The sequence below is a fragment of the Eschrichtius robustus genome, chromosome 4 (assembly GCF_028021215.1).
Source record: "Eschrichtius robustus isolate mEscRob2 chromosome 4, mEscRob2.pri, whole genome shotgun sequence".
Classification (NCBI taxonomy): Eukaryota; Metazoa; Chordata; class Mammalia; order Artiodactyla; family Eschrichtiidae; genus Eschrichtius; species Eschrichtius robustus.
The window spans coordinates 2,618,428-2,633,451 of NC_090827.1; the positions used below are offsets into that span (position 1 = coordinate 2,618,428).

At 39.1% G+C, this 15,024-nt stretch overlaps 1 protein-coding gene across 2 annotated transcripts in view; it reads left to right on the plus strand.

Moving 5' to 3' along the window:
- The first annotated feature begins 1,779 nt into the window (after nucleotides 1-1,779).
- TMEM144 (transmembrane protein 144) overlaps nucleotides 1,780-15,024 on the plus strand; it is a 45,727-nt gene continuing 32,482 nt past the window's right edge. For both annotated transcript variants that reach the window (XM_068542021.1, XM_068542022.1), the window contains exons 1-3: nucleotides 1,780-1,829; nucleotides 12,374-12,545; nucleotides 14,647-14,769. In XM_068542021.1, coding sequence (XP_068398122.1) covers nucleotides 12,437-12,545; nucleotides 14,647-14,769 — 232 coding nt within the window. In that variant the 5' untranslated portion in view covers nucleotides 1,780-1,829; nucleotides 12,374-12,436. The remainder of the gene's footprint in view (nucleotides 1,830-12,373; nucleotides 12,546-14,646; nucleotides 14,770-15,024) is intronic.

A 15,024-nucleotide genomic window follows, 5' to 3' on the forward strand; every position in this document is an offset into this window, starting at 1 on the left:
CATTAATGCACCTGAAACAGTGTGAAAGGAAAACTTCCGTGTAAGAGAGGATCGCCCACATTTCAGTTGGCTCTGTGGCCTGATTATAAAAAGCCCTGCCCTGGGAGATTCCATAATAAATGTCCTCAAGCCTGACTCAGACCCCAGCTCCCATTTAGATTTTAGGGAATTCACAACAGTGGGAGTCTCAGTTTCTCAGTATGAATCTGGAGCAAGAACTAACCACATGATCACTCACTGAGGTCTCTTGCAATCACACAATGAAGCAGCGCTAGGTTGTATTTAGGCTTCATATTTTTGGAAGAGAGAGTTTGTATATGTGTGTATCTGTGGGTCTGTGGGTATGGATACGTGAAAGAGGATGTTATGTCTTTACAATTTTTCTGAACTGCTAAATTAAGCCTCTCCCTTAAGTGAAAAGCCTTAGCTTCTTTAATTCTTTAAATGACATGACACTTTACCTTCCCACCTGCTTAAATACACTATAGCTTATGAATGTGAATAATATTTAAAGCAGGACTTCCTTCCGGGATTTCCTTTGCCTTTGGATTGTCCTTATGTTTTCTCGTGGTAACTCCACATCCATTACCAACAGCTGAAATGTCTCAGTGTGCAATGTCACTTCCTCAGAGAGGCCTTCCTTGAACTCTTGGACAGGACAGAACCCAGCACTTCCTCTTTCTGAACCTACGTGTTCATATCGTTGTCCCTTGCTATTCTGGAATCTTCATGAGGGTGGATTCTGCATAAGTCACAGCTGCACCCCCAGGGCTGACAGTCTAGGATGGTGCTGTCCACTAGACCTTTCTGCAGGATAGAGATGTTCTATCATCTGCAAGTGATTGCTGAGCACTTGAAAAGTGCAGATGAACTACTGAATTTTTAATCCCAATTTAAATTTAAATAGCTATAAGCTGCTAGTGGCCACATATCAGACAGTGGAGGCCTAAAGCAACGTGTCTCAAAATCTAAATCAAGATGTCAGGAGTCTGCTTCTTGATCCATCCTCCAGGTAATTCTTACCAGCAGTAAAATGTCACAACTGTTGGTCTAGAATGGGATTCTCAATCCTGGCTGCACATTAGACTCGCCTGGAGGAGGTGTTAAAAGAGAACGTGTCCCAGCCACGCCCCTAGAGATTCTATTTCAATTGGTCTGGTGTGGGGTGCAGGTATTAGTATTTAAAAAACGAAACAAGACAGAAACTCTCCCCTGGGGACTGTTACGGGGCAGTCAGGCTTGAGCGTCTAGAAGATCTATTCTCACTCGGCCCTCAGAATAGACCAAATAAATATACAGATAAATGGTCTGGGGGCGTTTATAAAGGATTAGTGATTACAAGTGAAATCTGGTGATGTCGCAAGAGATAATTAGTGACATTAGTGGTTCAGATGAATTTCTTGACGTTCCATGAAAAAAAAATTCAGCTTTAGATAATCTCTAACGACTGTGTGAAATTCCTTGTCCTTTTATCCATAAACGGTACAAATCATACCAAGCTCTGGGACATCTGGAGAGGGTGACACGCTCAGAGTTCCCTAAGCAATCATCTCTTAAGAAACACAAAAGCCTCTCTAGTTTGCCGGTTGATTGACAGAGGACCTGGTGACTTCACATGGAGTCACATGACCGTCCGCTGCCCAGCAGCTGGAAGAAGGTGTTTTACAACCTGCCGCTCCGGGCAGGTCCCGGGTCTCCTTTGCTAAGCCCTCCCCCCTCCTCCCCCCGCCAGGTGCGTCGGTCACCGTCTCGGCGGTAAGGAACGGCGCCCGGACTAGCGCGGGAACGTGGGTGCCGGAGTCCCGCCCTCCCCTCCGGCAGGTGCACAGGTAAGGGTCCCGCAGGAAGTCCAGGCTGGCCGGGCGCCCGGCGCAGAGGCAATCAGGCGGGTGCAGGCTGGGCGCCGGCGCGGGGGAGGCGGCCGCGCGGGTGCAGAGTCCAGGGAATTTCAGCCCCGACCCCGGGCGCGGCGAGGACCGCAACTCAAGGAAACCCGAGCAGCTTTGCAGGGGAGTGTCTGATAAATTTTCAAAACATGCTCCTGATTGAAAAGAAAAAAAAAAAAAAAAAAAAAAATCAAGGCTCAGAATAAGTAGGTTCAAGCACTGCTAATTTTAGCCAAGACACCGGAGGAGCTTGCCAGGGGATTTGAGGAAATTAACACGAAACTAAAACCGAGTCTTAGGTGAAGTGGAGCAAGGAATATTGATCAGCACATACTAAATGCTAACAAAAGGTCTCCAGAGAGAGCGGTTCACAGGAAAAAGCTTAAACTACTACGAGAGACTTAAGGGAGAAGTACTATTCAATGAAACAAAAGTACTAGAACAAAAATAAATGAATATAGTTTAACAATATATCAGCATATACTTAAACATGTGAAAACTACTTTAGTCTAAAGTATATTAAGTTAATTTAAATATTATTCAAAAGTAGTCTGAGCCTTGTTAACTCAACAGGTTTGCATTTTAAAAAACTGGGTCTAGAGTGTGCTGGAGTGATATTTTTTTCCTTTCCACAGAATTTCATTGATTTAGAATGAGGTAGATTCTTCCGTAAAGATAGTAAACATTGCCAACCCACAGTGAAATTAGATCACATGCTTTCGGAAATGTACCAGAGGGGCATGCAATAAACTTCACTTATCTGCAGGTAATAACTAACACTGGTTAATGTTCACTCAGCAGTCAAAATGCAGTGTATGCGCCGTGATTAGCACGCCAGATTATTCTTTCAAGGAAACCTGAGAGGTTTAGGGTTGTCAGTATTCTTCAGTAGACACATCGTTTTGCTCATGTTGCTATTTTTTTAAGGGTAGGCATTCTCTTCGCAATGTGCTTATAAAGGGAATTTTTCGCTTAGCTGATTTTAGTTAAAATGGAAACAAAATTAGTTTCTTAGCTGAACTTAATCATGTGTCCTCAGTCGTGTGATATCCTTCCTGGATACCTCCTGCTCCTCTGACCTATTGCAGCTCTGGTATTTTAGCAACAATCCACCAGCTTGACCCTTGAGCAAAACCCATGGAAGCCACTGATGGAAGCCACAGGGCAAAAACTTTCTTTGCATCTAATAGTAAGACTATTATTATTTTTATTGAAGTAGTGTTACTGTGTCAGTGTTTAAATGTCTTAGCATCTCTTCCTCAACTACGGTCCCATGGAGGATATTGTCTTAACAGCATTTTGTCTTATTTTAAGAAAACACACAAGATTTTAAATAGATATCTTTTTTGCTAAAATTTATTCATCAATTTGAAGTTATTCCTGTTTTGGGTTAAACTATGTTTAATAATACCAAAGAAGATATATTGTAGGTAGTTGTATATTTGATAATTCTCTGCAAAGGACACATAAGGAACAATACGTGAAAAAAAAAATGAAACACCTTAAATGTAAAAATTTATCGTTGGGGCTTCCCTGGTGGCGCAGTGGTTGAGAATCTGCCTGCCAATGCAGGGGACACGGGTTCGAGCCCTGGTCTGGGAAGATCCCACATGCCGTGGAGCAACTGGGCCCGTGAGCCACAATTACTGAGCCTGCGCATCTGGAGCCTGTGCTCCGCAACAAGAGAGGCCGCGATAGTGAGAGGCCCGCGCACCGTGATGAAGAGTGGCCCCCGCTTGCCACAACTAGAGAAAGCCCTCGCACAGAAACGAAGACCCAACACAGCCATAAAATAAAAAATAAATTAAAAAAAAAAAATTATCATTGTAAAATAAAATAATAAGGAAAGGTAATTTCAGATGTACTTTGTTCAATACATATCCACAAGAGGTTATCACTATAATATTAAATTTGGGGGGAAAAAAACACTGGATTATTTTAAATTCCATTCCAGAAGATTTATATAGAGAAGTGAATGAATCAAAAGGTCAATGTGCAAAATGATTTCAAAATGGTATTGTGGCATGACTCTGGTTACCTCCTGTGTTAAAAATGACTGTGTTATTTTTTTCTCATGTAGCTTGTACAACTAAAAAAGTGAATTATGTTCAAAACCCTTTTCCAAATGTTATCTTATGAAAAATGTCTGGTTCTTAGCTATTTGGGTTTTGGTCCTTTAGGAAACTAGAACTTTTTAATAAGCTTAGCAGTGTTGCCCAGTAGAATTTTCTGCAATGATAGGCATGTTCTACATATAATCTGCTCTGTCCAGTATGGTAGCTGCTGATTATATGTGGCCATTGAGCACTTGAAATGTAGTTAACTTAGCTAAGGAACTGAGTTTTTTTCTTTTACTAAATTTTAATTGATGTTAATGAAAATTTAGTTACCCATATGTGACCAGTGGCTACCGGATTGCACAGATATCTGACTAGCTGCTTGCCTTTGTTCTGCTGGCTGGTTGATAGTATTGCGCAAGACACAGCTGCTGACCTTGTACTGTCAGGGAGTCCTGAAGGTATTTTTCAAGAGCCTTAATCTGGAAGGGATTTAAGAGATATGTTTTTTTCATTTCATTTTTGATGACATTTATTGCTTTGTTTTCATATTACGAGCAATACATGTTCACTGCACACTACCAGAAACACATAAAAGCATAACGTAAAAATTTGCAATCTCCCATAATCGCCACCCTCCAGAGATAACTATTTTAGCATTTTGACACATTTCCTCCCAGTGTCTACCTTTTTTTTTTTCAATTGAGGTATAGTTGACCTACATCACTCTGTTATTTCCAGGTGCACAATACAGTGACTTGATATTTCTATGCATTACAAAAGGATCCCTGCAATAAGTCTAGTTACCATCTGTCACCATACAAAGTTACTACAATATAATTAACAATTTTCCCCATACTGTACATTTCATCTTTATCCCTGGGACTCATTTATTTTGTAACTGGAAGTTTGTCCCTCTTAACCCCCTCACCTATTTCACTCACCCCCCGACCGTGTTCCCCTCTGGTGACCACCTATTTGTTCTCTGTATCTATGAGTCTGTTCTTTGTTATGTTTGTTCCTTTGTTTTGTTTTTCAGAGTCCACATATTAATGAAATCATACAGTATTTATTTTTCTCCATATGATTTATGTCACTTAGCATAGTACCTTCTAGGTCCATCCATGTTTTCACAAATGGCAAGATTTCCTTATTTTTATGGCTGAGTAGTATTCTATGTTGTGTGTGTGTGTGCGTGTGTGTGTGTGTGTGTGTGTGTGTATGTATATATATCACATCTTCTTTATCCATTCATCTGTTGCTGGGCACTTAGGATGCTTCCATATCTTGACTGTTGTAAATAATGTAATGAATAGAGGTGTGCATATATCATTTTGAATCAGTGTTTCAGTTTTTCTTCAGAATGATACCAAGAAGTGGATTTTCTGGATGGTATGGCAGTTCTATCTTTAGTTTTTTTGAGAAACCTCCATACTGTTCTCCATAGTGGCTGCACCAATTTACATTCGCACCAACTGTGTAGGAGGGTTCCCTTTCTCCATACCCTCTCCAGCATTTGTGATTTGTAGACTTTTTGATGATGGCTATTCTGACAGTTTTGAGGTGATATATCATTGTGGTTTGATTTGCATTTCTCTGATGATTAGTGCTGTTGAGAATCTTTCCATGTATCTGTTGGGCAAGGGTGTGTCTTCTTTGGAAAAATGTCTATTCACATCCTCTGCCCATTTTTTAATTAGGTTATTTGTTTTTTGATATTGAGTTTTATGAGTCCTTTGTATATTTTGGATATTAACCTATTATGAGGTATATCATTTGCAAATATCTTCTCTGATTGAGTAGGCAGCCTTTTCATTTGATTGGTAGTTCCCATGCTGTGCAAAAGCTTCTTAGTTAGAGTAGTCCCATTTGTTTTTGTTTTTTAAAGATTATTTATTTATCTATTTATTTGTGGCTGCGTTGGGTCTTCGTTGCTGTGCGCGGGCTTTCTCTTGTTGCGGCGAGCAGGGGCTATTCTTCGTTGTGGTGTGCAGGCTTCTCATTGTGGTGGTTTCTCTTGTTATGGAGCATGGGCTCTAGGTGCGCGGGCTTCAGTAGTTGTGGCACGCGGGCTCGGTAGTTGTGGCTTGTGGGCTCTAGAGCGCAGGCTCAGTAGTTGTGGCACACGGACTTAGTTGCTCCGCAGCATGTGGGATCTTCCCAGACCAGGGCTCGAACCCGTGTCCCCTGCGTTAGCAGGCGGATTCTTAACCACTGCGCCACCAGGGAAGTCCCCCATTTGTTTTTTAATTTTGCTTTTGTTTCCCTTGTCTGGAGAGACAGATTCAAAAAAATATTGCTAAGGCCAGTGTCAAAGAGTGAACTGCCTTTGTTTTCTTCTAGGAATCTTATGGTTTCAGGCCTCATATTTAAGTCCTTAATCCATTTTGAGTTTATTTTTGTACATGGTGTGAGAAAGCAGTCCAGTTTGACTCTTTTTCATGTAGCTGTCCAGTTTACCCAACACCATTTATCAAAGAGGCTTTATTTTCCCCATTGCATATTCTTGCTTCCTTTGTCATAGATTAATTGACCATATGTGTGTAGGTTTATTTCTGGGCTCTCTATTCTTTTCCATTGATCTATGTTTCTGTTTTTGTGCCAGTACCATATTGTTTTGACTACTGTAGCTTAGAAGTATGCAGTCAGGGAGCATGGTAACTCAAGCTTTTTTCTTCTTTCTCAAGATTGTTTTGTCTATTTGGGGTCTTTTGAGTTTCCATACAAATTTTAGAATTATTTGTTCTAGTTCTGTGAAAAATGCCATTGCTGTTTTGATGGGAATTGCAGGAAATCTGTAGATTGCCTTGGGTAGTATGGTCATTTTAACGATATTAATTCTTTTGATCTATGAGCATGGTATATTTTTCCACTTGTTTGTATCATCTTCAATTTCATCAGTGTCTTATAGTTTTCCAAGCTCAGGTCTTTTACCTCCTTGGTTAGATTTATTCCTAGATATTTTATTCTTTTTGATGCTATTGTAAATGGGATTGTTTTATTAATTTCTCTCTCTGATAGTTCATTCTTAGTGTACAGAAATACAACAGATTTTGTATATTAATTTTGTATCCTGCAACGTCACTGAATTCATTTACTAGTTCTAATGATTTTTTGATTCACTTTTAGGATTTTCTATGTATAGTATCCTGGCATCTGCAAACAGTGACAGTTTTACTTCTTTCTTTCCAATTTGGATTCCTCTTATTTCTTTTTTTGTCCACATTGCCATGGCTAGGACTTCCAATACTGTGTTCAATAAGAGTGATGAGAGTGGACATCTTTGTCTTGTTCCTGATCTTAGAGGAAATGCTTTCAGCTTTTCACCATTGCGTATGATTTTTGCTGTGGGTTTGTCATATATGGCCTTTATTATGTTGAGGTAGGTTCCCTCTCTATCCACTTTGTTGAGAGTTTTTACCATAAATGGATATTAAATTTTGTCAGAAGTTTTTTCTGCATCTGTTGAGATGATTATATGGTTTTTATTATTCAATTTGTTATGTGGTGTATCACACTGATTGATATACAGATATTGAAATATCCCTGCATCCCTGGAATAAATCCTACTTGATCAGGGTATGTGATCCTTTTAATGTGTTGTTGAATTCAGTTTGCTAATATTTTGTTGAGTATTTTTGCATCTGTGTTCATCAGGGATGTTTAGCCTCTAATTTTCTTTTTTTGTGGTGTCTTTGTCTGGTTTTGAAATCAAAGTGATGCTGACCTTGTAGAAAGAGTATAGCGCATTCCTTGTTCTGCAATTTTTTGGAATAGTTTGAGAAGGATAAGCATTAATTCTTTTTAAATGTTTGGTAGAATTCACCTGTGAAGCCACCTGGTCCTGGATTTTTGTTTGTTGGAATTTTTTTTTTTTTTTTTAACTCTGGGTTTATTTATTTATTTATTTATTTTTGGCTGTGTTGTGTCTTCGTTTCTGCACGAGGGCTTTCTCTAGTTGCGGCAAGCGGGGGCCACTCTTCATCGCGGTGCGCGGGCCTCTCATTATCGCGGCCTCTCTTGTTGCGGAGCACAGGCTCCAGACGCGCAGGCTCAGTAATTGTGGCTCACAGGCCTAGTTGCTCCGTGGCATGTGGGATCTTCCCAGACCAGGGCTCGAACCCGTGTGCCCTGAATTGGCAGGCAGATTCTCAACCACTGCGCCACCAGGGAAGCCCTGGAATTTTTTTTTTAACTGAGTAAATTTCATTTTCATAATTGGTCTGTTCATATTTTCTATTTCTTTTTGATTCAATTTTGGGATATTGTACATTTCTAGAAATTTGTCTATTTCTTCTAATTTGTTTATTTTATTGGTATATAATTGCTTGTAGTAATATCTTATGATCCTTTGTATTTCTGTGGTATCAGTTATAACTACTGTTTCATTTCTGATTAATTTATTTGGACCTTTTTTTCGTGATGAATCTGACTAAAGGTTTATCGATTTTGTTTATCTTTTCAAAGAACAAGCTCTTAGTTTCAGTGATCAAATCTTAGTTTGATTGTTTTTTTTTTTAGTCTCTGTTTCATTTATTTCTGCTCTGATATTTATGATTTCTTTCCTTATACTAACTTGGGGTTTTGTTTTTTATTCTTTTTCTAGTTCCCTTAGGTTTAAGGTTAGGTTGTTTATTTGAGATTTTTCTTGTTTCCTGAGGTAAGTTTGTATTGTTATAAACTTCCCTTTTAGAACTGCTTTTGCTATATCCCATAGATTTTGGATCCGTGTGTTAATTTTCATTGGTCTCCAGGTATGTTTTGGTTTCCTCTTAATTTCTTCAGTGACCTATTCGTTGTTTAGTAACATATTGTTTAGCTTCCAGGTGTTAGTGTTTTTTGCAATTTTTTACTTGTAGTTGATTTCTACAATCTCAGAGCATTGTGGTTGGAAAAGATACTTGGTATGATTTCAGTTTTTTAAATTTAATGTGATTTATTTTGTGGCCCAGCATGTGATCTATCCTGGAGAATGCTGCATTGCACACTTGAAAAGAATGTGTATTCTGCTGCTTTTGGATGGAATGGTCTATAAACATCTCACCATTTATCTATTTATCTAAATCCATCTTACCTAATGTGCCATTTAAAGCTTGTGTTTCCTCATTGATTTTCTGTCTGGATGATCTGTTGATTGATGTAAGTGGAGTGTTAAAGTCCCTTCCCATGTATTTAGGTGCTCCTGTGTTGGATGCATATGTATTTACACCCAATATCTTCTTGTTGTATTGACCCATTTATCAATCTGTAATGTCTGTCTTTGTCTCTTGTTACAGTCTTTATTTTAAAGCCTATTTTATCTGATTTGAGTATTGCTACTCCAGCTTTCTTTTGACCTCCATTTGCATGGAATTCCTTTTTCCATCCCCTCACATTCAGTCTGGGTGTGGCTTAAGATCAGAAGTGAGTTTTTAGTAGACAGCATATAGATGGGTCTTGTTTTTTTAATCCATTCAGCCACTCTGTGTCTTTTGATTGGAGCATTTAGTCCATTTACATTTAAAGTAATTGATGATTAGGTATGTACTTATTACCATTTTAAAAATTGTTTTGGGATTGTTTTTCAGTTCTTTTTTGCTCCTTTTTTTTTTTCTTTTGCTCTCTTCCCTTGTGATTTGATGACTACCTTTAGTATTATGTTTAAATTCCTTTCTATTTTTTTTGTGTGTGTGCATCTATTATAGATTTTTGGTTTGTGGTAACCATGAAATTTATATATAGCAACCCATATATATATACATATATATATATATATGTGTGTGTGTGTGTGATTTTTTCAAGTTGATGATCTCTCAACTTTGAATACATTTTAATAACCCTGCATTTTAATCCCCACCAGATGTTTAATGTTTTTGACATCATCAAGCTTTTTCTGCATCTTTTGAGATGATCATATAGTTTTTATTCTTCAGTTTGTTAGTATGGTGTATCAGCTATTATTTTTTTAAATATGTTTTCTGCCCCTTTTCTCTCCCTTCTCATTCCTACACCCCTTCATGTGAATGCTAGTATGTTTGATGTTGTCCCAGGGGTCTCTTAAGCTATCCTTATTTTTTTTAATTCTTTTTTCTGTTTGGCTTCGGTGATTTCCACTGTTTTGTCTTCCAGTTCGATGATCCCTTCCTCTATATCATCTAATCTACTGTTATTTTTTTCTAGTGTTTTTTTTTATTTCAGTTATTGTGTTCTTCACCTCTCTTTTGTTCTTCTTTGTATTTTCTAACTCATTGTTAAAATTCTCACTGTTTCATCCATTCTTTACCCAAGTTTGTTGAGCATCTTTCTGATCATTACCTAAACTCTTTATTGGGTAAATTGCTTATCTTCACTTCACTTAGCATTTCTTGTGGAGTTTTATCTTGTTTTTTCATTTTGAAAATATTCCTTTGTCACCTCTTTTTTTCTGGTTCTTTGTTTTTGTTCTTCTCTGTATTAGATAGGCTGGTTATATTTTCTGATCTTGGAGAAGTGGCCTTAAGTAGTAGACATCCTATTCATCCCAGAAGCACACTCCCCCCTGGTCACCAGCCATGTATTCTCTAGGGGTGCTTCTTATATGGGCTGCATGAGCCCTTTTGCTGTGTTAGGGCCAACTATTGTGGGTACACTGGTACGTGTGCCTGGCCCTAAGCCCAGTCGATTGCCAGGCGCTGCCTTGTGCAGAGGCTGCTGGCCACCGGTGGAAGGGGCCAAGTCCCAGCATGGCTGGCTGTGGGGACCATGTTGTCCCAAGGCTGGTGCCCACTCACTGGTTGGTAAGGCCAGCTCCTGAGGCAGCTGGCTGAAGTGCACCAGGGGGTCATGTGTCTAGTGCCAGCCCAGTGTGGAAACAGAGACTCCGCTCTTAAAGAGAGAATGCAAAATCTCACATGCTGTACTAGTGGTCTAGCACTAGTTCCATGACCCCCTAATGCAGAATCAAGTCCTGCAAGCCAGGGGGTCCTGGAGCTAGTCTTGGCCTGCTGATAGGCAGGACCAGGTTCTGCGGATACTGGGGACTAGGGGGGGCTACCTATGGCTTCTGCTGGCTTGCTAGTGGGTTGGGCTAGTCTCTGCGTTGCTGGCTGCTTAGCCTCGGGCATCACAGGACTGGTGACAACTGGCCTTTGGGCGAGGCCAGATTCCAGTGCCAATAGGCTAGTGGGAGGACTTCAAAATGGTGCTTGCTAGCACCAGTGTCCTAGCGGCAGCATGAGCTCCTGAAAATGGCTGTTGCCAACATCTGTGACCCCAGGGTGAGAACTGCTTGCCTCCTGCCTCTCCAGGCAACTCTCTAAGATCAGCAAGAGGTCTGACCCAGGCTCCTTTCATATTACTGCCTCTGCCCTGGGTCTTGGAGTGTGTGAGATTTTGTGTGTGCCCTCTAAGAGCAGAGGCTCTGTTTCCTACAGCCCTCTGGTTTTCCCAAATGCAAGTCTCGCTGGCCTTCAAAGCTAGAAGTTCTGGGGACTCATCTTCTCTGTGCAGGATCTCCAGTCTGGGGAGCCCAATGTGGGGCTTGGAACCCTCGCTCCTTGGGGAAATCTCTGCTACTGTGATTATCCTACTGTTTGTGGTCACCTACCCATGGGTGTGGGTCTCGACTCTACTGTGTCTTCACCCCTCCTCCCATCCCCTTGTGGTTCCTTCTTTATATCTTTAGTTGTAGAAGATCTTTTCTGCTAGCCTTCAGGTCATTTTCACCGATAGTTTCTTTGTAAATAGTTGTGATTTTGGAAGGAGGTGGGCTCTGGGTCTTCCTTCTCCACCATCTTGGCCACCTTCAAGAGATTGTTAAAGAGATCTTTAGGAGATTCTTCTATCTGTTCAGTTTTTTAAAAAGTCACAAAGATAATTTCATGAACTATTTAAACTAATACACACCGAGGTGGTGCTACTGTTGAAGAAAAGGGCCTTTAGCTCTAGGGGATCCTGAGTATGTAGCAACAATACAATTAAATGTGCCCTTAAGCTCGTGTTAAATAGTAGAACAGCTTGTGCTCAGAAGGCACTGATAGTTCGCAAAGTCTTCACCTGTGCTCTGTCATTTACTTGTCACAACAACCAATTGAACTGAACAGGATCCTGGTACACAAATCTTCATTACACAATCTACACACACAGAAGAATTTCTTTACAATATCATACAAATTGTATCCAGGTCTTGGAAGAAGTTAGGTTTTCAAGCTCTGAAGGCAAATTTTGCTTGTTTTTCTGTTTGTTTTGTAGGTCAGTGATCAAAAAATATTTGTTGACAAAACAAATGAAAAAATGAATGAATGAACATGGGGTGTGAATGTAATACATAATTTCATAATGTCCTAACTTTTTATCTGGAAGAAGGACTCTTACCATACTTTTCAAAAACTCAATAAGTATCATGTATTGATCACAATTTGCTCACAGATTCACAACTTTTTAATTGTTTCATTTTTATTCCTTTCATTTCAGAAGCTCTTGAAAAGTACAACAAGTTGAAAGTGAACCAGCTTGCTCTCGGGCAGGACCAGAGCCATGAGCAATAACGGAACAGACCTCACCACTGGTTTCATCTCCTCTATTGCAGCCATCCTTTTGTTTGGCTCAAACTTTGTACCACTTAAAAAATATGAGACTGGCGATGGTAGTTATGTTTCCTTCATTGTTAGTCTTAAATTAATTTTAAATGTGAAGTTCACTTTTTCAGTCTTTTATAAATGATGGCTATAAAAATGAATTTTGCTGTACCTGAAGCCAAATGAATAGAGCTTAAAAAAAATCATCTGACAATGCCTATGCCACAGGTTATCTGACTGCTAGTCAGTATAGGATAACCTTAAGATTGTGTTTCATCATAAAGCCAGGATGGGGAAAGCTTTTTAGCCATGTCTGTTATGTTTAGAAAAGAAGGAAGTTAGCTCTACTGATAACACTTGTTTTGCAAACACAAATTGCCAACACAATTGATATAATAGAAAACAATTTGCACATCACACGAAATTTGTGTTTTCCTATGAGCAATTTTGACTCTGACAAACATTAGGTGAACACAGAAAACTGCACCCAGATGAACAAAGATGCATAGTAATGCACAAAATATGCTCACACACACCCCTTCACACAACCACCAGGTCTGTTACACCACACCCATACACATCTGGTGTTCAAACCCTCATTCACCACCTTCCCAATAATTCACAAGCTACAACACTTCTGACATCCATTTGCATAAGCCAACTTCAGATCTTTTTTAAGGTAAAGTTCCATATTTATTGCAGCATTTGTGAATGTCTTAACCACTTAACCAGTGTAAAACTGCACTACCATTTTTTTAGGCTCCTATCTTTTCTTAATAAGTTGTTGATGAAGTTTCTGAGTGTTGTGTCCTTAGCCCCATTTTCCCCCTAAGCTCTGCAGGTTTTATCACATGACTTTACACAGTGTGGTGATGTTTAGGAACACACATGTCGCATTATGGTAGAACTGACTGTAATGTGAATTTTAGGGAAGGAGAAGCAGTAGTTGTTTTTATCTACCTGCCTTTCCTGTTAAAGCCAGAAGGAGGAATTGGGGATGTTATGGTGAAAGCCTGGTGGGAAGCACAGTGTTTTCACTCCAATTTATGTCTTTTTTTTTTTCAACTTTATCTCAGGCTTTTTTCTTATGTCTTTATACCACTAAGACAATAGAGTTACAAATCTTTTCTCTCCAGAGCCTTTCTTCTTCTTCCCTTTGGAGTTAGAACAGGAATGAAAAGTACTAAAAAAATAATAAAAAACATACTAAGGGGTAGAGGACCTGACTTTTGGGTGTTCTACAAGAACTGTGTGATCCCAGACAAACCTTATCTGCACTTTTGTTCTGTTTCTCATTTGTAAAATGAAGTTCCCTTTCATCTCTGTGTTCTTACTTTTTTTGTCTTAGAGGTTAACAACCTTTTTTTCTCTCCTCCACTGTGAGATTGAATAGAAATAGTCAGAATTTTCCAATAGAGTCAAAAGTGCTACCCTGAGTTATAACTACCTTAGTATTTTTTCCAATGTCGATGTTTTCTGTATCCTTTTAATCCCTAAACCCTCTTTCTAAGCCCCAGAAAAGTACAGATCCACCTCATATCACCATGTGACCTTCAAGTAACTGGCAGATGGTAGCCCAGAGCATAGGAAGGGGAGTAGCCCTGACCTAGAAGGCTAATTCTCAGGTCTGGAATGTCTGACTCATTGCAGACACTCAACTCCAAGTACATGAGACCTACATATGCCCATAAAGGACTTTATGTTTATCCCAAAGTGGCGCATATGATCCCCAAAGGTTTAAATTACTATCATGCTATTGTGAAGTTCTTAATGCCATGTCTTTGGTGAGGAATGGCACTAAGTATAGCATCTGAATAAAAATATATGGTCTTGGTCTTGCCAACATTCTTTGGTAGAAAACTTTTGATCCCTGTTAAGCAGGAATGCACAGTGTAGAGCAAGCTTTGGAGTCAAGTTAAGTTTAAATTCCAATTTTACAAACTGTTAGCTATTTGGACAAGTTGCTTCATCTCAGATTCATTTTCTGTCTTTGAATTCGCGTTAATTATGATGCATAGTAGTTACAAGAAATATAATAAACATGTAAAGTGCCTGGCATATAGGCATGCAATAAATTGTGACCATTACTATAATAATTCATTGATATTCCTAAGCACCAATTTCCTTAGATCAGTTTGAACCAATGACACCAATTTTTTTTACTTCCAGGAATGTTTCTCCAGTGGGTACTTTGTGCTGCCATATGGTTGGTTGCCTTGGTGGTCAATCTGATATTACATTGCCCTAAGTTTTGGCCTTTTGCAATGGTTGGGGGCTGCATTTGGGCAACAGGTAATATTTGATATAAGTTATTCTTTAATCATTTTGTGCTATGATCAAAATAAATCTGGTTCATAATAGAAGGAAACTAAATGAACAATTTAGTTTCTTTCATTTATATGCTCCATAAATATTTTTGGTACGTTTCCTGACTCTTTCCTTTTAATGATTTCTTTCTTAGTTCCTGGTAGATAATTGTGATAGTAAAATTATTACTATATATTATATATATAATTATATAAAATTATTATAGGAAAAATGTTTCAC